Source organism: Podarcis bocagei (assembly GCF_964188305.1).
Source record: "Podarcis bocagei genome assembly, chromosome: 15".
Taxonomy (NCBI): Eukaryota; Metazoa; Chordata; class Lepidosauria; order Squamata; family Lacertidae; genus Podarcis; species Podarcis bocagei.
Window position 1 is genome coordinate 32,712,806 of NC_138141.1, and position 19,592 is coordinate 32,732,397.

The following is a 19,592-nucleotide window of genomic DNA, read 5'->3' on the forward strand; positions in this document are numbered from 1 at the left end:
CCTGCTTGACATCCCTGACAAAATACATGTGAAATATCTTCTAGTTAAATTTGAAAAACTGGGTTCCAGCCATGGCTGGTTTCTGCCAGGGGCACACAGCAATTGGCCGGTGTGTCGCTTTGAACCATTTCATCCTAAAGTACATAAACACTCTATCCAAACGGCTGCATGCTACGTTTGTGGATCAATTCTGCTCTGCAGCGAGGCATGGCCAAACCCAAGCGCATCACAGATATGCCACTGTCTGAGGTTGGGGCTCTCTGGCAACTGCGGCAGCAGCTGTAGCCATCAGGGGCCTCAGCTGTCCACTCTTCCCCCTCCCCCAAGCCAGCCTGCTATTTTGCTCAATGCCGACAGCTCTCAGTAGATGGAAGCGAGATGCCAGGGAAGGAAAGGCGAGCTTCAGTGGCTACCGTCAGTGTCAGGAACACCAGCTATTAGGGAATATAGCTGAATATATATATATATTAGGGAATATATATTAGGGAATATAGGGAATATATGTCGGGGAGAGATCTGCATCTGAGTGTTGCTGGTGATCACAACCTCTTGCAACCCCCTTACGGTTTCTCTTTCTCAGTGGAGACTAACTGTCCCCCCTCTCTAGGGCGAGGAATACGTTTTATCCCCATTATGGGAGTGTCACCAAATGAACAGGGAGCTGCCCCTCTATTAAAGCATTTTTACTCGACGCATCAGCCAAAAAGGTTCCCAGAGCAGCTTGCATACAATCCTTTAAAGCAAGACAGTGTCTGCCCACGGCTAATGGCAGGGGATGATGGGAGATGAGAGCCCAGCAACATCCAGAGCAGCGGTTCTCAACCTGTGGGTTCCCAGATGTTGTTGGACTACAACTCCCATCATCCCTGAACTCAGGCCTTGCTAGCTAGGGGTGATGGGAGTTGTAGTTCAACAACATCTGGGGACCCACAGGTTGAGAAAGGCTGATCCAAAGGATCACGGCTTCCACACTTTATCGGACTTGGTCAACGCGGCCCTAATGATGCTCTAAACCAGGGTTTCCCAAACTTGGGTCTCCAGCTGTTTTTGGACTATAATTGCCATCATCCCTGACCACTGGTCCTGCCAGCTAGGGATGATGGGAGTTGTAGTCCAAAAACAGCTGGAGACCCAAGTTTGGGAAACCCTGCTCTAATCAACTCCCCATTATCCCTACTTCTGGCAGCTCTCTACTGTGCACTGGTTGGAATACTGTGATGCCCTCTATGTCGGGGCTACTCTTGGTTGGTCCAGAGGCTGCAGCTAGTGCAGAATGTGGCAGATAGGCTGTTTGTGGTGGCAAACTCCTGCCGGCGTAGGACACTTTGCATGCAGGATTGCTCTGGCTGCCAGTCTGTTACCAGGCCATGCTCAAGGTGTTGGTACTAGAATATAAGGCCTTATACAGCTCAGAACCAAGGTTAGTTGAGCCTTATCCAGGAGGTTCCAGAGATCTTGGAAGCAGTACAGTAGTACCTCGGGTTACATACGCTTCAGGTTACAGACTCCGCTAACCCAGAAATATTACCTTGGGTTAAGAACTTTGCTTCAGGATGAGAACAGAAATTGTGCGGCAGCAGGAGGCCCCATTAGCTAAAGTGGTGCTTCAGGTTAAGAACAATTTCAGGTTAAGAACAGACCTCCAGAACGAATTAAGTACTTAACTCAAGGTACCACTGTATCTCAGAGCAGGGCCTTCAGTGTGGCTGCCCCTGTTTTGTGGAACAGCATCCCTGTTAAGATACAACAGGCGCCCACTCTGTATTTTCCAGAAATATTTGAAGCCATTTGGGTTCCGAAAGGCTTTCCCAGCTGGTTAAAGGCGTCTTTGCTACAAGTCCCCACTTGTTGACACGTTAGTCTTGTTTTAAAAGCGTTGATTGTTTTAAAACTATTCTTCCTCATGTGTAAATCACCTTGAGGTGGCAGTTTAGAAGGTGATTAATAGATTTTACTATAATAAAAATAAATCGCCTCCCCTCCTGGAGTTTCTCTCTTGGCCCAAAAAACTAGCTCCGGGATTTTGGAATGCTGAATTTCTGCACCAAGTAAAACTGACACGTGCTACTGCCACCCTTTGGAGGAGGGGCGCCAGCCAGAAAGCAGAACGCTCTTGTGAGCTGCACTTGTCTTTTAAGAGCGTGCCAAGTGCCAGGTGGCTCAAGAAGCAGCTAAGCATGTCGAGCGAAGAAAATGTTCCAAATTCGAACATTCCACCGACAAACGTCAATACAACAGGCACAAGCTGAGTCAGAAGGGCGGCCTGCCTCCCTGGAAAGAGCTCTCGAGAAAAGATCTGGGTCCCAAAGGCCGTTCTCTGAAACAGGGACATAAATTGAGCAACAGGGCGTAAGAACGTAAATAGAGAGCCCTGCGGCACCAGTCCGGTTACCCATCGAGTCCAGCATCCTGTTCCCCAGTGACCAAGCAGATGCCCTAAAGGGAAACCAGCAAGCAAGAGCCCTCTCTCCTTCTGCAACTGCTATTCAGAAGCATTGCTGCCTCCAGCCGTGGAGGCAGAGCACAGCCATCCAGGATAGTAGCCTGGCTGATAGCCTTCTTCTCCATGAATTTGTCCCAACCTTTTCCCGTGGAACTGTGGATTTGGAAGGGACCCCAAGGGCCATCTAGTCCAACCCCCTGCAATGCAGGAATCTCAGCTAAAACAGACCAGAGACAGGGCTTTTTCGGCCGTGGCCCCGATCTGGTGGAACGCTCTGTCACAAGAGACGAGGGCCCTGCGGGACTTGACATCTTTCCGCAGGGCCTGCAAGATGGAGCTGTTCCGCCTGGCCTTTGGCCAAGGCACAGTCTGGCCCTCTCTCTCCTTCTGTAATCCTCATAGAACTCTAACCCACTGGTTGCCATTAATTTGATTCTGAATTGATTTTAGAATGTATTTTAATTAACCGACTGTGTGATTTTATGTACACTGTGCTATTTTCACTTGTTGTTAGCCGTTCTGAGCCCGGCTTTAGCTGGGGAGGGCGGGATACAAATTATTATTATTATTATTATTATTATTATTATTATTATTATTATTAATGGCAGATGGCCATCCAACCTCTACTTAAAAACCTCCAAGGAAGAAGAGGCCACAACCTCGCAAAGGAGACCATTCCTCTGTCAAAATGCTCTTCCTGGTGTCAGAATTTCCTTTCTTTTAACTTGAAGCCATTGGTTTGAGTCCTACCTTCCAGAGCAGGAGAAAACAAGCTTGTTCCCTCTTCCATGGGACAGGCCTTGAGATATTGGAAGGTGGCTTTCATATGCCCTCTCGGGTGCCTCTTTTCCAGGCTAAACATTTTAAAGCCATCTAGGTTCATGGCCAGCCCTGCCTCCTGTGGGAAGGAGTTCCATAGTCTAACTATGCCCTGCGTGAAGGGAGGACTTTATTGTATCTGTTTTGAATCTTCCAGCATTCAGCTTCATTGGATGTCCACAAGTTGTAGTGCTATGATAGATAAAAGTATTTCTCCACCTATCTATCCATGCCACGCATAATATTATAAACTCTTATCATGTCAGGTTTCTAAGAACCCTTCTTGAGTAAGTCAACAGTGAGCAGCCTTTCGAAGAGGGTCTCTGCTGGCAAGAAGGAGGCCGGTGGGATGTGTGCTTGAATTGCAAAATGCTTTTCAGAAACATTCCTGTCGGTGGTTTTCCTCAAAATGCTTCTCGAGTTCTGCAGCTTCCAGGTGTTTCAAAGGGCTGCCCCGAAGGTGAAGGAGCAAATCAGTTGTTCATTTCTGATTAAACGTTAAGAAGATGTTTCTGATGCTTTGAGCTGCCGACAGCAGAACAGGGAGCCTCCTAAAAAGGTTGGGTCCTCCTTTGTTAGGGGTTTTAAAGGAGCAGCTGGATGGTCCCCTTAGCAGGGATGCTATCAGAGTGCGTCCATTTAAGTCCAGAATCCTGTTCCATTATGTGGATTCAAACTCCATTAATCTTTAGTTATCAGGCCTAATCTACCTTGCAGATCTGTTGTGAGCATACATGGGCCACTTCAAAGCCCTGCAAGGAGATGATCCAGGAAGAAACAAAGGAAAAATCCCTTCTAAGATGGCGTTCCCACCTTTTCCTTTGCCATGCCTAGAGCAGGCAAGAAACCTCCTCCCAGTAGTGAAGGCAGGAAGTAGATATGGAATTAGGGGGCTGTCCTGCCTCTGATGTATTCCTCAAAAGTTTAACTTCCTGCCAGTGATGAGATGGGCGGAGACAACCCACATCATGGATCCTGTTTCTTCTCTACAGGAGAACCAAAATTCAGAGGCCTCGCCCGCAGCCTGCTAAAATTTGCCCACAATGTCTGCAAAACTCTAGGCAACTAGGATTCAGAGGTAGGCAGCCTGAACCTTGAGGTTTGTCACAGGCATATTTGGGGCCTGTTAGGGTGCTTTCAGCTCCACACACACACACCCCATCTTCCCCAAAGACATACATGCAGAAACCGCTACAGCCGCACCTCCTGGCACCAAAGCAACAGCCTCCAAGCGCCGAGGCTGCTATTTCGAGCCACCTGCCTGAAGGTTCATTAATAAACCATGAAGGCACCAGAGAGAACAGCTGAAAGGAGAAGCCGGCACCTTAAGCAGTTAATTAACCTTGAATTCTGTCACCGGGCGAAACCTCCACAGGTATCTGGTGCCTCTGCACTGGCCCCAATCAAGTCACACAACCAAACAGAGAGCTGGATCTGACTAGACAGGTGAGTTGCAGCCCCAGAGATGCGCTTTGGTCGCTGCTGCGTCTCACATTTAAATTTAATTTGCTTTATTTATTTCACCATGTTTATATACTGCTCAATGGTAGCAGAAAGAACGAAGCAAAAGAAATGTCCAGGCGGAGGGGAATCCAAAGTTGGAAACAACTATTTAAAGCAGTAGCATGCAGGTGTGGCAGGAAGATTCAAGGACAAGCAATGAAATATTTAAACATTTGAATCTAGTATAGTTTAGTAAAAAAATAATTGCTTTACAGTGGTACCTCGGGTTAAGAACTTAATTCGTTCTGGAGATCTGTTCTTAACCTGAAACCGTTCTTAACCTGAAGACTACTTTAGCTAATGGGGCCTCCCGCTGCCGCCACGCCGCTGCTTCACGATTTCTGTTCTCATCCTGAAGCAAAGTTCTTAAACTGAAGCACCATTTCTGGGTTAGCGGAGTCTGTAACCTGAACCATATGTAACCTGAAGCGTATGTAACCCGAGGTACCACTGCATTTGCAGACTATGAATAGGTAGCTTTCCAAAACGAGAGCGAGACCATCAAGTGAAGTCCTTCCTTCTGCCTGTGCCAAGCATCAACAAACAAAGTCACTGGATAACCCCAGGTTCCAGGTCAGGGATAGCCAACGCAGTGCTTGCTAGGTATTGGTGGATGCCCATCACAACCGACCAATGGCCATGCTTGGCAGGGGCTGATGGGAGTTCCGTCAACGTGTGGTTAGCTTGTTGCCAACCCTATTCTAGTTTGACCAGAGTGGGAAGAGAGAAAGCTTGCCTTGTTCCCCAGACGGTGCTTCAAAAAGCTTGAAGATTCTGCTACGACTGCTTTCCCCTTTCCCCCCTCTGCAAACCCCAGACATCCCAGGCTCTTCTCCCCCCGCCAATGCCCCTTCCCCAATTCTCCTCCACCCCAGCCCCACTCCACACCTGGAGGTTGTTGAGAGGCTCCATCTTCATGACTGGTCCCAGGGTGTTGAGAGGAAGAGACACATCGATGCTCTGGTTTGGCATCAGAGGGGTGTGGATGGCCAGCGGGGTGCTGGGGATGACCCCAAAACTGGGGAAAGAAGATGAAAGGCTCAGAGAAAGAAAGCAGAGGATCTCTCTCTTTTTGAGGTGGGGGGAAGAGACTGAAAGAACTGCTTTTCTGGATGAGGGTGGTTGGGGTGGTCTGCTAGTCTAGCATTCATTGTTTAACAAATATAATAAATCATCAACAACAACCGCCGGCCGGCCAGATGCCTCTGGAAAGCTCACAGGAAGGGCCAGAGACACAGACACACGTCATCCCATTAAGAACATACAAGCTTGCAGAGCGTTCCACTTGCAAGATTTAATGTTTCACAAACAGCTGTACAACGTGGCCCACGTCAGGTGGGAGTCCCCGAATCTATGGCATATGTACTTCTGAACTGCAATTTCTATTCCGATCTGAGAAGAGAAATTTACCCTCCTCTGACTCCTCCTCTTGCCAGGTAATCCGGATCAAAGACTGGCAATCAGAACTGGTTTATCCAGTAAGGTCTCATATATTGCTGGACTAACTTTTCCCCTTCATTGGGCATAGGAAGTCAAAGGACAGGCTGAATTAGTTTAGTTAGATAAAACTGCATATTTGGGGTAGCTGTATTTTTTATGTTTATCAAAATATAAAATATATCAAAATATAATTTATGTTAATCAAAATGTAATTTTCACTTTTAGCCATGTACATAATAAAACTGTGCCAATCAGTTGTGCTTCAAGCCTCGTGCCCATTTTATTATTGAATTGTCCCGTAAGAGCTATTTGCCATAGTTTGTTATACAAATCTGTCACAGAGAAGCACCCTCTGAGTTCTTCCTATATCTTGTTATGGGGAGCCTCTTTGCTAGCAGAAGAGAACTTGCTAAAGGTTAAACTGTAAGTTAATATTGTCTCCCGTGAAAAGACTGAGGAGAGCCAGCTCCGGATGCTTAGAGACATTTAGTCCAGTAATTGCTTTTATTCTTGTTTTTACTGTTGTTGTCTGAGTTTTTAATATCTCTTTTTATACTCTTTTAATTCTATTAGTGTTTAATTACATTGTCCTTTCTATGCTAGCTTGTTCTATTTTATCTGTGTAATCTGCCCTGAGTCCCGGACTTCCTCCCAGAACCGAGCTGCTTTCCCACATGCCCACGGCGTGTGTTGATTAGTTTTGCCCTGTATTAATAATTTTAATAATGTTGCTATTTCTACCCCACCCATCTGGCTGGAGTCTTAAAGATCACCAAACTGATGGAGAGGCACAAAGCAAACATGAGAAATACTAGTTTTCTCAGGGGCGGGGAAGACTCAACCATCACCAAATGCCGGCAGGGTACAGCCTGGAGAGAGGGAGGACTCCTGCCACCCCGGAGAAGAGGCAAAAGGCTTCAGAGGACCTGCCTGATTCTTCCAGGAGGAGACGTCATCCTTATCAGGAATGCCCTCCAGCAGAATCAGGCAAACAGACTCCAGGTAACCACCCCTGTTACTCGGCGGCCTTACCTGTTCTTGTTAAACTGAATGGCAAAGTCCGTCATGTGCTGCAAAGCTTTGTTGGTGAAGCTCATGTCCATGTAGATGTGCCCTTGCCGGTGACTGAAGGTGCCGGAGATCTCCAGGCCTTTGGCTTTCACGGCTGGCAGCCAGACCTGAAAGGTTATTGGGGAAACCGTGGTCAGTGTCAAATGGGTCTGGGTCTGGAGAGATGTTTACGTCCTGCCTTCTCCATTTCAAAGGCGGCTAGCCTCAGCAATTAAAAAGTAGTCAGGTTCTGATGGCTGATGAAATGATTTTTGGATGGTTGAGAGAATCAGGATTTATTTATTTTTAAAAAATCAACTTTCATGGGGTAGCCCGGGATAGAGAGTTCAAACCAGAGGACTTCCTGCCATTAACAGGAAGCTTGTTAAGAGAGGTGCCAAAGCACCAATACAAATTGCTGGATGAATTTCCTGGGGCGGGGAGTTCCGCAGCCTGGGTGTTGCAACAGAGAAGGCTCTTTCAAGAAGGTGCCTTAAGACAGTGGGGGGGGGATGCATTGTGGGGGGGTGGTGTCATCCCGTGCTGACCTGAGCAAATGGGGCAGGATGGCACAAGAGGAGGCCATCAAGAGCGCAGAAGATGGAGCAGACTTGCTCTCTTGTTGCTCCAGAGGGCAGGATTAGAACTGGAAAGGATTAGGCTGGAAATGGCAGGGAAGTAGATTTTGGCAAAACGTATGGTGAAGCTTCCTAGCAGTGAGGGCTGTTGGCCAATTGAATAGGCTGCCTTGGGTGCTGGTGGTATGGCCTTCCCTGGAGTTGTCAGGGATACTGTAGCTGTTGTAGATCCTTCATGGAGCAGGGGGTCAGGTTAGATGACCTCCAGATTGCCCAACACTACAATTTCTATCATTTTAATACTCAATCCATCTAGCTTGGAAGCAAACGGGCAGACAACGGAAGCGTGATTAGAGGGCTGCCATGTTTAAAAATAAAAATCCCTTTTTGTTCAGAGTTTCCCTGATCATTTGCTCTAGATTAGGTTGTCCTGTTTTCCCCTCTAACGATAATTTGTGATGTAGATATAGATTTAATGTATTATGTTTCGGGATTTTCCACAGTGAGCGGTATATAAATGATTCCAAATAACTAAATATGGAACAATGGGGAGGGGGAGTAGAAAACAAACTCAGTTTATCGTAACCTAAAGAGAAACCGCCAGACAAATTGTACTGGGAAAGGTGTAATGCTGCAGCCACTCTCTGCAAGTACCGATTTGGGTGCCATGTATCCTCCGGGCGCCATCCCAATGCCAGAAGAGAGCTCAAAGAGGTCGTTGAGTCCGCTGCTGACCACAGCTGGCGTCGGAGACGGGGCGAAGGTTGCTGGAACCGATGATGGAATGAAGGTCTGCCCCACCTGGAAGCAGGAAACGGAGGAGGAAAGGGATGACGGCATCTCAGCGTTTTGCACACAGTGGATGCCTTTATTAAATAAACCACAAACTCGGGTTATATCCTGAATATTTCAAAGCTCTTTACCGGAATCTCGTTGAATTATCAAGAGTGCCAAATAATGGATTTGCATACCAATGCGCTCTGCAAATTTAATCCCCGCAATCATCTCTCCCATCACCTTCGCAGGGTGAGTGTCCTTTGAAAACCGCCTGCCTAAGAGTCCTCCCTTCTTCTCAAAAGGCTTTGGAGGGTGGGGAGGGCCGCGGGGGTGCCGAGGGCGGAGGGCGAGCAAGGGACACTCAAGGGAGCTCTTTAGCCCAGGTGGTGCTAATCAGCTCTCATTTCCATTCCTGCATTCTCAAGCACTTGCAAAAAAATAAAATGGCATCCAGGACATTAAAATGATCAGGAGTTTCTAAGAATTCAGGAAGCCGAGGGCAAAGTGGGGGTACAAAACTCAGAAAGAAACAACTGGTCTTGTATAAACCCATGAAAAGCCAGCATGGTGTGGTGGTTAGAGCAGCCTTTCTCAACCTTGGGCCCCCAGAAGTTCTTGAACTACAACTCCCATCATCCCTGACCACTGGCCATGCTGGCTAGGAATGATGGGAGTTGTAGTCCAACAGCATCCAGGGACCCAAGGGTGAGAAAGGCTGGGTTAGAGTGTCAGACTAGGACCAGTGTTTAAATCCCCACTCAGCCATGAAACTCACTGGGTGACCTGGGAGGAAAACTGCCTCTCAGGATAAAATGGTAATGGGTCTTTCCCCCTAGACTACTTGGGCTTGCCGCTGAAGACTGAACCTGGGATATCCTGCAATGCAAAGCGAGGCTCTACCACCGAGCAACAGCCCTTCCTCTGAGTATTTAGGGCACCTCTGGTGCATGTGTTGGAAAGGGCCTGTGGGAAGGGGGTGGAGAGGAAAAGAGAACAGAGCATTGTGTTCCAAGGGGGTAAAATGAATGGGGGAGACTTACTGCTGGGCTGCCTCCAATTCCCCCGCCAAGGTCACTGCCAAGCTGCAAGAGAGAAAGAATCAGGGAGAAGGGGGGAAAGAGAAAGAGGGAGGGGAGAAGAGTTCATTTCAGCGAGGTTGTCAGGTGCCAGAAAAACAAAGGACCCCAAGAAGTGCTGCAACACCACACGCCCCGTCCCTTTCACCGTGAGCAGACTAGTCGCCCAGCAGGAGCATCGATATAGCAAAGGCGAGGACAGCCACGAGCCTGAAACCCCAAAAAGTCCACAGGGAGTAAAAGCTGAATCCAGGCAAAAGCAAGAAAAAGGCAAATCGTGGGCATTGGCCACAGAGATGAGACAACCAGGAGATCTGCCGTACCAAAGCGACAGATTTTTAAAGAAGCGTCACCATATCTGTCCAAGTTGTTCCTAGATGTCCACCTGCATCCGAACCCGTAGAATTTGTATTCCTCCAGCAGAGATGACCCACCCACCCAGTTATGACTTTATAGAGTACAACTGAAGTTACAAAAAATAACAATTAGGGCTAGGTGACCAACACAAGAAACTCCCTGTGGTGCTCTCGGGCACAGTTAGTAACTTTACTAAATTCAAGGAAGGTATGGGTTGCAATTGCTCCTAGGCATGAGGGCCATGTGCTCCCTTCTGAACACCAGCTGCTGGAAGCCACAGGAGGGGAGAGTGCCGTTGTGCTCAGGTCCCCCTTCTGCGCTTCCAAGGGACATTCCTGCACTGAAGGAAGTTGGACTAGATGAGTCCCTTCCGACTCTACAATTCTATGGTTCTACCTGGTTAGCCACTGTCAGCACAGGGTGCTTGGCTAGATGCCCCCGGCCTGATCCAGGAGACAGGCTCTTCTTATGCTGTTCTACTGAAATGCGTGTTGCAGAGTTCCTAGCATATGGTCAGGCCTGGCTGACGGGGAGCAGAGTTGCCTTATACCGTATTGGCCTGAATGTAAGCCCCACCCGCAAATAAGCCGCACCTTTAAAATTCAAGGGGAGGGGGGAGACAATACCCGAATATAAGCCGCTACCTTAAAATTCAGCAGGCACTCACACCCGTAAATGGCTTTTACGATATCGTAAAAGCCAATTTTTGTAAGGTCGCGAATTTAAGCAGCACTTTAACTTCTTTTCACAGTCAGAATTTGGGGGGAAAGTGTGGGTTATATTAGGGCCAATACGGTACTAAGTCAGGTGCCACTGCTCCTTCTACCGCAAAGTACAGTATACAGCAAAGGCCAGAGAACCTCAGGCCCTCTGGTCTCCTCTATCTGGCCCTCGGGACTCTCCCCAGGCCACCCCTTCTCTCCACCCTTGCTCTGCCCCCTTCTCAAGTGCTTTTGATTGGCTGGAAAGTGAACTGCAGCCCCATCTCTTGCTGGAGATGATTCATGTGTGTAAAAATCCCTTGCTTTTGAGAGGCTGGAGTGCAGATTAAGGGCCACATGGGCCGCTCCGCCCACTTCTGCATCTGGCTCCACCCACTATTAGCTTGCACCTCCCTGAAAGCTGCCCAGTGAGCCAAAGGGGTTCCCTGCCCTGGCTACACCAACAGGAGTCACTGTTTCTGGCAGGGGGGATTTCCTGGAATGAACCTGGACCCACCAGCTTCATGCAAGGTATTTTCTCTGCGACTGAGCTACAGCCCTTTATTACAGCCAGCCAAGCGCCGTATTTCCAGAGGGGGGAAATATCTGAGCACTTATGCATTTACGACTCCCTCTTGCAGGAGGGAGTAACCGTGTGGGGCTATTGCCTCGTTTCAATTTATTGCCGCATTTGCAGGCAGAACGGGAGGCTTGCCTTGTGCGGAGAAGGCAGCCCTCATAAGGGAAAGAGAGGAGCCCCCGGCAGATTCATTCCCAGCCATGGAGGAGTCAGAGGTGCCCCCCCCCAGGGGCCTTCAGGAGTGTTCCCTTGCGAAACGAGGAAGGGGGAGGGTGGAAACAGCGAGCAAGCTTCTTATCAGCAAGCCTCTTACATAAAAGCAGTGTCAAAACAGCTTGTGAATAATTCTGCATAATAGCACCAGATGTTTTTATCTGCCTTTCATCGGTTCCTGCGCCAAGATTATCTCAAAAAGAGCCACGGGGCTGGTAAGCCGACTTTGAAAGAGACAATCACAGCTTCTCGTTCATTCACATAATAATTATAATTTTTACACACACACACACACACACACACACACACACACACACACACCTCTTCCCCAAGCTTTGTAGATCTGGCTGAAATAGGGGAAGGGGGATTCCTGGAGACCCAAGTTTCCCTACAAGAAACTTGTCTGGGGTTTCAATAGGTAGCCTTATGGCATCTAAACAGGGCACTGGCCTAGTGAGCTTCTTGGGACTCTGTGTGTGTGTTTGAGCTTCAGAGTCCTCTTCCAGCCCCACAGGGCAGAAATATCAGCCCTGTGTGACTGGCAGGCAGCGTAAAGACTTCTGGATTGGTCAAGCCCACCAAAAATATTCAGAGCCACACAGATGGGAACTGTAGCTCCAAACACCTTGAGAGCAACAGGCTGGGGGGAAGCTGACTGGTTATGGGCCACAATGGTCTGACTACAGTGGTACCTCGGGTTACATACGCTTCAGGTTACAGACTCCGCTAACCCAGAAATAGTACCTCAGGTTAAGAATTTTGCTTCAGGATGAAAACAGAAATTGTGCTCTGGTGGCACGGCAGCAGCAGGAGGCCCCATTAGCTAAAGTGGTGCTTCAGGTTAAGAACAGTTTCAGGTTAAGAATGAACCTCCGGAACGAATTAAGTACCACTGTATAAGACAGCAAAGTGCTGTCCATGGTGCTGAAGTGGCTGGGACTCTTGTTGAGCAGTTTCCTTTGGTGACAATCCCACCGTATGTTAAAGCACCATTATGCCACTTTCAAAAGTCATGTCTTGAATCATAGACGCTGTAGTTTGTTCAGGGTGTCGAGAGTTGTCAGCTCCCTATTCCCCTTCCAGAATTTCCTGGAAAGAGGGATTGCTAAACGACTTGTTTCCCCAGAATTTATTTCTACAGCCACTTGCAATTCTCACTCTTAGGTAAATCCCAAACTTTTTAAAGCCATCCTTCCCCAAAAGGGAGTCATGTAACTTCCCAGTTCTGAGTTATGAACATTCTTGCAGCTGCTAACAAAAAGGATGCAAATTCCTTATGTTCTTTCTGGACGATAAATGATATATAGTGGAGCAATATCAATGCTGGATCTAAGGGAACTTCATGTCTCAGTATTTCTGCTATTCTAATAACCACAGCTGCATGTCCACCACATATGGTAACATAGAATCATAGAGTTGGAAGAGACCACAAGGGCCATCGAGTCCAACCCCCTGCCAAGCAGGAAACACCATCAGAGCACTCCTGACATATGGTTGTCAAGCCTCTGCTTAAAGACCTCCAAAGTAGGAGACTCCACCACACTCCTTGGCAGCAAATTCCACTGTCGAACAGCTCTTACTGTCAGGAAGTTCTTCCTAATGTTTAGGTGGAATCTTCTTTCTTGTAGTTTGGATCCATTGCTCCGTGTCCGCTTCTCTGGAGCAGCAGAAAACAACCTTTCTCCCTCCTCTATATGACATCCTTTTATATATTTGAACATGGCTATCATATCACCCCTTAACCTCCGTGTTCCGTTCTGCTTTTTCATTTGTTTCTAATGATTTCATGCTGTTGGTTTACTGGGTTAATAATATCATCTGTTTTTAAGACTGCACACTGCCTAAGAGATTTTAAAAACGTGAAGCGATTTATAAAAGCTTTCTAAATAAATAAATGATGTGGCCTGGAGACAGACAGCCAGGTCATGCACCCACAGCAGTGACCAGAGGAGGAATGACCGCTGGGAGGAGTGCAGAGAGAAGTGCATCTGCAGCAGTACAACCGGACACCTTCGTCTGCCCCAGCTGCAACAAAACATGCCTCTCCCTTATCAGTCTCTACAGCCAAAGCAGGCGCTGCAACCTGCCAACAAGTTTGACTTCACCCCCAAAGATGCACTTCTCCATTGCCTCCTGAGACAGACAGATGCCAACAAAAAGAAATGATGGCAGGTGCTTGAGTCAGCAGGGGACATTTCTCGGCTCCGTGCCCACAAAACAGGCTGCCCCAGGAACTCGTTCCAGCAAAATTCTCCTCCACGCTATTGCAGTTTTACTCTGGGCATCTGCCTTCTCCGGATTCCTATTTAAGAGCCATGTGTGAGGCAGGCAGGCAGGGAGGCAGGCAAACAAGAAGGCAAGCACTCTTCTGCTGAGGCGCTGCCAAGATCCTGCAATGTTACGTGAGGGACGTGGCGCCTCCAAGTCCCAGCCGGGATGAGAAGCAAGGTGGAGCTAATAACAGAGAGAAGCGCCGGGGAGACCTGCCGTTCAAAGGCTCAGCCATCTGGGAGGGCCAGGGCAGTCGGAAGACGCAGAGCCCTTAATGGAAGGGCTAATGAGTGACAGGGCAGCGCATCTGCTCGCAAGCAGCACATTGGCAGCCGAGAGAGCTGACAAGAAGCCTCAGAGCGCCTCCTCTCCACGGAGCTTAAAGCGGAGTCCGAGTGGCAGGAGGCAACAAATCATTTCCTGAGCAAAGTCCAGGCTGGGGGGCAACCAGGCCGCAGCTCAGAACGAAAACAGGGCTCTGCACACATTGCGGCTCTGCAGGGAAAGTGCGTTGTGGAACAGGGTGCTAAAACTTTAGCACCCTGGAAAGCGCCACTGGCTTTTGCTTACTTATTAGTTGTATTTACAATCCCCTTCCTCCCCCTCCCCAAGATCGTTCTAGAGCGGGTTTCGATAATAATCACAATCAAAACCAACAAAGATCCTAATAAAATCATGAAACTAAACCAATAACACATCTGACAAAGCATTTAACACACAAGTTTCTAGCTCTCAAGGCTGCAAAAATATACATTAAAATGTGTTGGCAGCATTTCCGTAAGTATTAAAAGCTGGAAGGAGTTGGGACAGAATGTGATTTTCAGTGGTTGAGCGAACAGAAGGGTTTTCATTTTGCTTATTTACTTCTTACTTTGCTGATTTATTAGATGTAGATTTTTATCAGACCAACTAAACCAGTCGTTCCCAAAATTGGGGGGGGGGGGCACTGCTGCTTTGGTTACATAAACCTACCTCCCCTGGCCCAAACCCTACCATGTTAAAAACATTATTCAGAATGGAGATTTGCACAGCCCACTAGGGAAGATGCTAAACACGATAAAATTCAGAGCAGGGACAATTAATTGCATATTTATTCAAAATCCGATTAAAACTATTTGGTTTAATCCATTCAACAAAATGGATGAACTTGAAGCCAGCTTTTCAAAGTCCCAGCACACACACGCGCACACACACACACACACACACACACACACACTTGGGAGCCAGCACTGTCTACTTTGGGAACCATTGAACTAAACCAACCATTAAATGCAATACCCCCCTCTCCTTGCAAAAAATAAACCACAGCATAATAAAAACAAGATGCATTGGCTAAACACTGAATACCTGCCTAAGCAGGAAGCTTTTTGACATATGGCAAAACACCCTGGTAGGGGGAGGAGAAGGAAACTGAGCCCCGTCTAGCTCTGAGACCTTCTCAAAAGTTAGCATAAACCAAAGGCAGTGCAAGGCAGTGTGCGTTCCTGAATAAAAGATGCAAACGCAAAATTATGCAAAAAAAAGTTTCCCCAATCTGCATAACTGACATACGGTCACAGAACTCCCCTTCTCCTGGTGCAGAATTTTAATGATTTTTAGGAGAACTGCCACTCTGGATTAGACTCTGGATTAGACTCCAGTTCCTTCTAAGCCTGTCTGGCCACTGTTTCCCAGGGGACCCCCCCCCCATCTCCTCCAAGAGGAGCTCCATTAGAGCGGATGAGCTTTCCTGAAGGATGGCTTGCTCTCTGCTGCTGATCATGCCTTCCCTCCTACAGCCGGCCAGAGAGAGCTTTGGGGATGCTCTCAGGCGCTTGGTCAACAGCCCCTGGGAAAAGACTGGCCCGCTGTGTTTTGGACTGCACTTTTCCACTTTGTTTTTAACCTTGTGCCTTTCTTACTGCGCTTGTGAGAGGAAGGGCGGGGCAGGGGAAATAAAATATTAACAGCAAGAAGACCGTGTCTCCTACAAGTATCTCCCAGAATCCTCTGCTGGAGCACATAAGGTCCCTTGGCAAAACAACGGAGGAGGAAAGGGCTCCTGGCACTACAGAGTTTGAAAGCCTAGGTGACCTTGGGCCACTCACTGCCTCTCAGCCTGGCCTACCTCAAAGGACTGCTGTGGAGATTACGGGAGGAGGGGGAGACCCATGTACACCACCTTGGACTCCTTGAAGAAAAAGGTGGTGCTATCAATGCAATATACATACATACATATATATATATATATATAACATTATGTCACAGCACCCTTGTCTCTGAGAACAGCACTGAATATGCTAGTGCTGGGGTTGGGCTAGAAAGCAGATCTCGGAGCGATTTGCTGTAGATCTGCGGTAGATTCTGACTCCCCGTTGTTTAAAAATAGCAACAACAACAAGGCTCTGCCCCTCCACCGCCCCCCTCTGCTTTCTAAATTATGCAGTTGAAATGAATAAAGCTTGAGGGGGGAACCAAGAGCCCAGTTTGGGTGTTGAAAACAAACCCTTTACTGAGCATGCACTCAAGTAAGGCGCCTGTTCCTTAAATCCAAGGGTATGTTACACCGCCACCACCTCCAGCATTTTGTACCTGGCTGCGATTGGAGGATCTTGGGGTTCTAGTAAAAACCAAACGTGACACACCGAAGTAGAACCTGCAAGGCTGAAGTTTGCACAGCTACAAAGAAGGCAAGATGGATGCAGAGAACCAGGAGCTGCGTTTCACTCCTCCTCCTCTCTAAGAACATCTCGTCCAAAAGTTAGATGCATGACATGACATCCTCATGCTCCATCTTCCGCACCTTTTGCTCAGCTCCAGGGTCTAGCCAGGACCCCCATGGGTCTGATGCCACTTTAAACAGTTATGGGAAATGGAGTTTGTTCAGGGGGCTGGGAGTTGCTAGGAGACCCCTGTTGCCCTCCCAGAGCTTCCTGGGAAGAGGGATTGTTAAGCCACTCTGGGAACTGTAGCTCTGTGGTGGGAAAAGGAGTGTCCCAACAACTCTCAGCACCCTAAACCAACTACAACTCCCAGGATTCTTTGGGGGAAGCCGTGACTTCTTAAAGCAGTACTCTAAAAGTGTAGTGTGAAACAGCTTTTGGGAGCTCAGGTCCCAGCAAGGCAGAAAATTATATTATTTTCAGAACCAGGGAATCTGTGGCCCTCCAGATGCATTTGGACTCTGGCTCCTCTTGGCCTCAGTCAACATGGCCAACAGGCAGATGATGGGAGTTTAAGTCTGGCAACATCCAGAGGATTCCCCATTTATTCAGGTTCATTCAAGCAACAGTTCCCATAATTTTCTGGGGGAAGCCAGGACTGTTTGGAGCAGTATTATAGGACTTTAAATGAATGGCGTGAATCTGCCCTAAGAGATTCTTGTTCCAGAAAACAGGGGCCCTTGTTAGAGCAAGTTGCTCAGGAGGAGCTCTCCTTGGTGCTGAGGCAGCTGACCTGCCTTTACCCTGTGGGCTCCTGCACGAGACCCGGATAGGACACTGCAGCTCCCACCTGCCCCAGCCAAGCAAGGTCCCAGCAACATCTGGAAGGGCCACAGGTTCCTCACGACTGCTGTGATATTTAGTTCCACTCTAAGCAGCTGTCCACCCTGGATACAGCTCCTCCGCCACAAATGGAGGTAGAGGTGGCAGCTTTGGAGGGAGAGGTGGCAGCTTTGTTCTTGCTGAAATGGGGAAAGCTGAAATGGAGCAAAGAGGCAAAGAAGATCCCTGTGGCTCCCACTTTCTGTGGCGGCTGCCTGGACCCCTTCCCCCTCCCCTGCTTCCTGCTGCTTAGCACAAAAGGAAGCAAATAGCAGTCTGGATTTTTTAAGTTATGCAGCTAGCCTAGAGACTGAGAGCTTGGGGACTCCAAGGACAAAGCAACTTGACCTCCAGCAAAATAAAGTTCAAAAGCGTTCCGCTCACCAGACTATCCAGCCCTCCTCCGAGAAGATCCACAGCCCCCATCTGCATGGAAGACACCTGGGGCACGTTCACTGGTGGGCCGAGGTCAAGGTTCAAGAGGTCACCCAGGAGGTCGCCTTGGGAGGGGATCACCTGAGGCTGCTCCAGGTTGGTGGTGGTCGTGGTCCCCATCGGGCTGTCACCTGCATCAGTGCTGCACAGGAAAGGGGGTGAAGGGAGGTATTAGTTTAGTTCCTTTTTAGAAAAGGATGACATGGGGCGTAGGAGCTTCTGCTGGAAGATGTCTAAATTAGCTTTGCAATGCCTCATTAGCCTTGCAGGGGGAACACAGGGGAAAGGTAAGAGCTGCAACGTTCCAGCTTATTTATTTTTTTTTAATAAAATTTTTATTGCATTTTTTCCAGATAAAGGTAACCAGTCAGATGTACAAAGAAACAAGAACAGCAAGAAAATTAAAGAAAAAAGATGAATCGTTTCAAAGCTTATTTCAGTCATCTATCGGACTTCCCCACATCTCCCACACAATGCATTCTTAACAATAAAATTATCAGCAAATTGTAACCTTGTTTCATGTGTTTCTTTTATACTTTCAAATCATTGCATTTTAAGTTTAAATTACTTATTATCCATTTACTTTAAAAACAAATATAATATCATTTTAGACATTTAAACATTTGATCCTTTCATTGGTGTTACCTAATTTCATATATCATCCGCTCTCATTGCTGGAGCTAACCTTTCCAAATCATGCAAATTTTTATAGTTCATATAGCTTGTAAAATTTTTGCAAATAGTCCTTAATTTTTTTCGAGTCCTCCTCAATTGTTTCTTCTCCCAAATCTCGGATTCTGGCAGTCATCTCGGCCAATTCCATATAGTCCATCAATTGCATTTGCCACTCTTCCAGTGTGGGCAAATCTTGCGTCTTCCAATATTTGGCAATAAGAATTCTTGCTGCTGTAGTTGCATACATAAAAAACGTTCTATCCTTCTTTAACACCTTTTGGCCGACAATGCCCAAGAGGAAGGCCTCCGGTTTCTTAGGAAAGGTGTACTTAAACACCTTTTTTAACTCATTGTAGATCATTTCCCAGAAGGCCTTCACTCTTGGACAGGTCCACCAGAGGTGAAAGAATGTCCCTTCAGCCTCCTTACATTTCCAACATTTGTTATCGGACAGATGATATATCTTAGCAAGCTTGACTGGGGTCATGTACCACCTGTATATCATTTTCATAATGTTTTCTTTCAGGGCATTGCATGCCGTAAATTTCATACCGGTGGTCCATAACCTTTCCCAGTCTTCAAACATAATGTTGTACCCAATGTCTTGAGCCCATTTTATCATGGCTGATTTAACTGTTTCATCCTGAGTATTCCATTTAAGCAGCAAGTTATACATTCTTGATAATAACTTAGTCTTTGGTTCTAACAGTTCTGTCTCTAGTTTCGATTTTTCCACCTGGAATCCTGTTTTTTTGTCCAACTTAAAAACCTCATGAATTTGGGCATAATGGAACCAGTCCTGCACCTTATTCTTTAGTTTTTCATAGCTCTGCAGTTTCCAATTATCTCCAATTTTTTCTACTATTTCCCAATATTTCGGCCAGCCGGCCTCCATATTGGGTTTTTTCCGAGCCTTGGCCTCCCGTTCCAGCTTATTTTTATTCACTTGCTTATTACCATAGGTAAAGGTAAAGGGACCCCTGACCATGAGGTACAGTCGTGACCGACTCTGGGGTTGCGGCGCTCATCTCACTTTATTGGCCGAGGGAGCCGGCGTACAGCTTCCAGGTCATGTGGCCAGCATGACTATGCCGCTTCTGGTGAACCAGAGCAGCGCACGGAAACACCGTTTACCTTCCCGCCGGAACGG

General features: G+C 47.6%; 1 protein-coding gene and 1 long non-coding RNA gene across 3 annotated transcripts in view; both read right to left on the reverse strand.

Annotated features, from left to right (window-relative positions):
• AP2B1 (adaptor related protein complex 2 subunit beta 1) overlaps window positions 1-19,592 on the reverse strand; it is a 63,129-nt gene that overhangs the window by 16,265 nt on the left and 27,272 nt on the right. Inside the window, exons 14-18 of one of the 2 annotated variants that reach the window (XM_081172936.1) lie at window positions 17,717-17,909; window positions 9,651-9,692; window positions 8,488-8,634; window positions 7,238-7,383; window positions 5,654-5,783 (exon numbers count right to left, since the gene is read on the reverse strand). In XM_081172936.1, coding sequence (XP_081029062.1) covers window positions 5,654-5,783; window positions 7,238-7,383; window positions 8,488-8,634; window positions 9,651-9,692; window positions 17,717-17,909 — 658 coding nt within the window. The remainder of the gene's footprint in view (window positions 1-5,653; window positions 5,784-7,237; window positions 7,384-8,487; window positions 8,635-9,650; window positions 9,693-17,716; window positions 17,910-19,592) is intronic. The other variant, XM_081172937.1, reaches the window with a different exon arrangement.
• LOC308574940 lies at window positions 11,827-12,946 on the reverse strand. Its single transcript, XR_014002652.1, has 2 exons — window positions 12,428-12,946; window positions 11,827-12,213 (listed from the first exon to the last, which is right to left on the reverse strand). It is a non-coding gene; the product is annotated as an uncharacterized lncRNA (long non-coding RNA).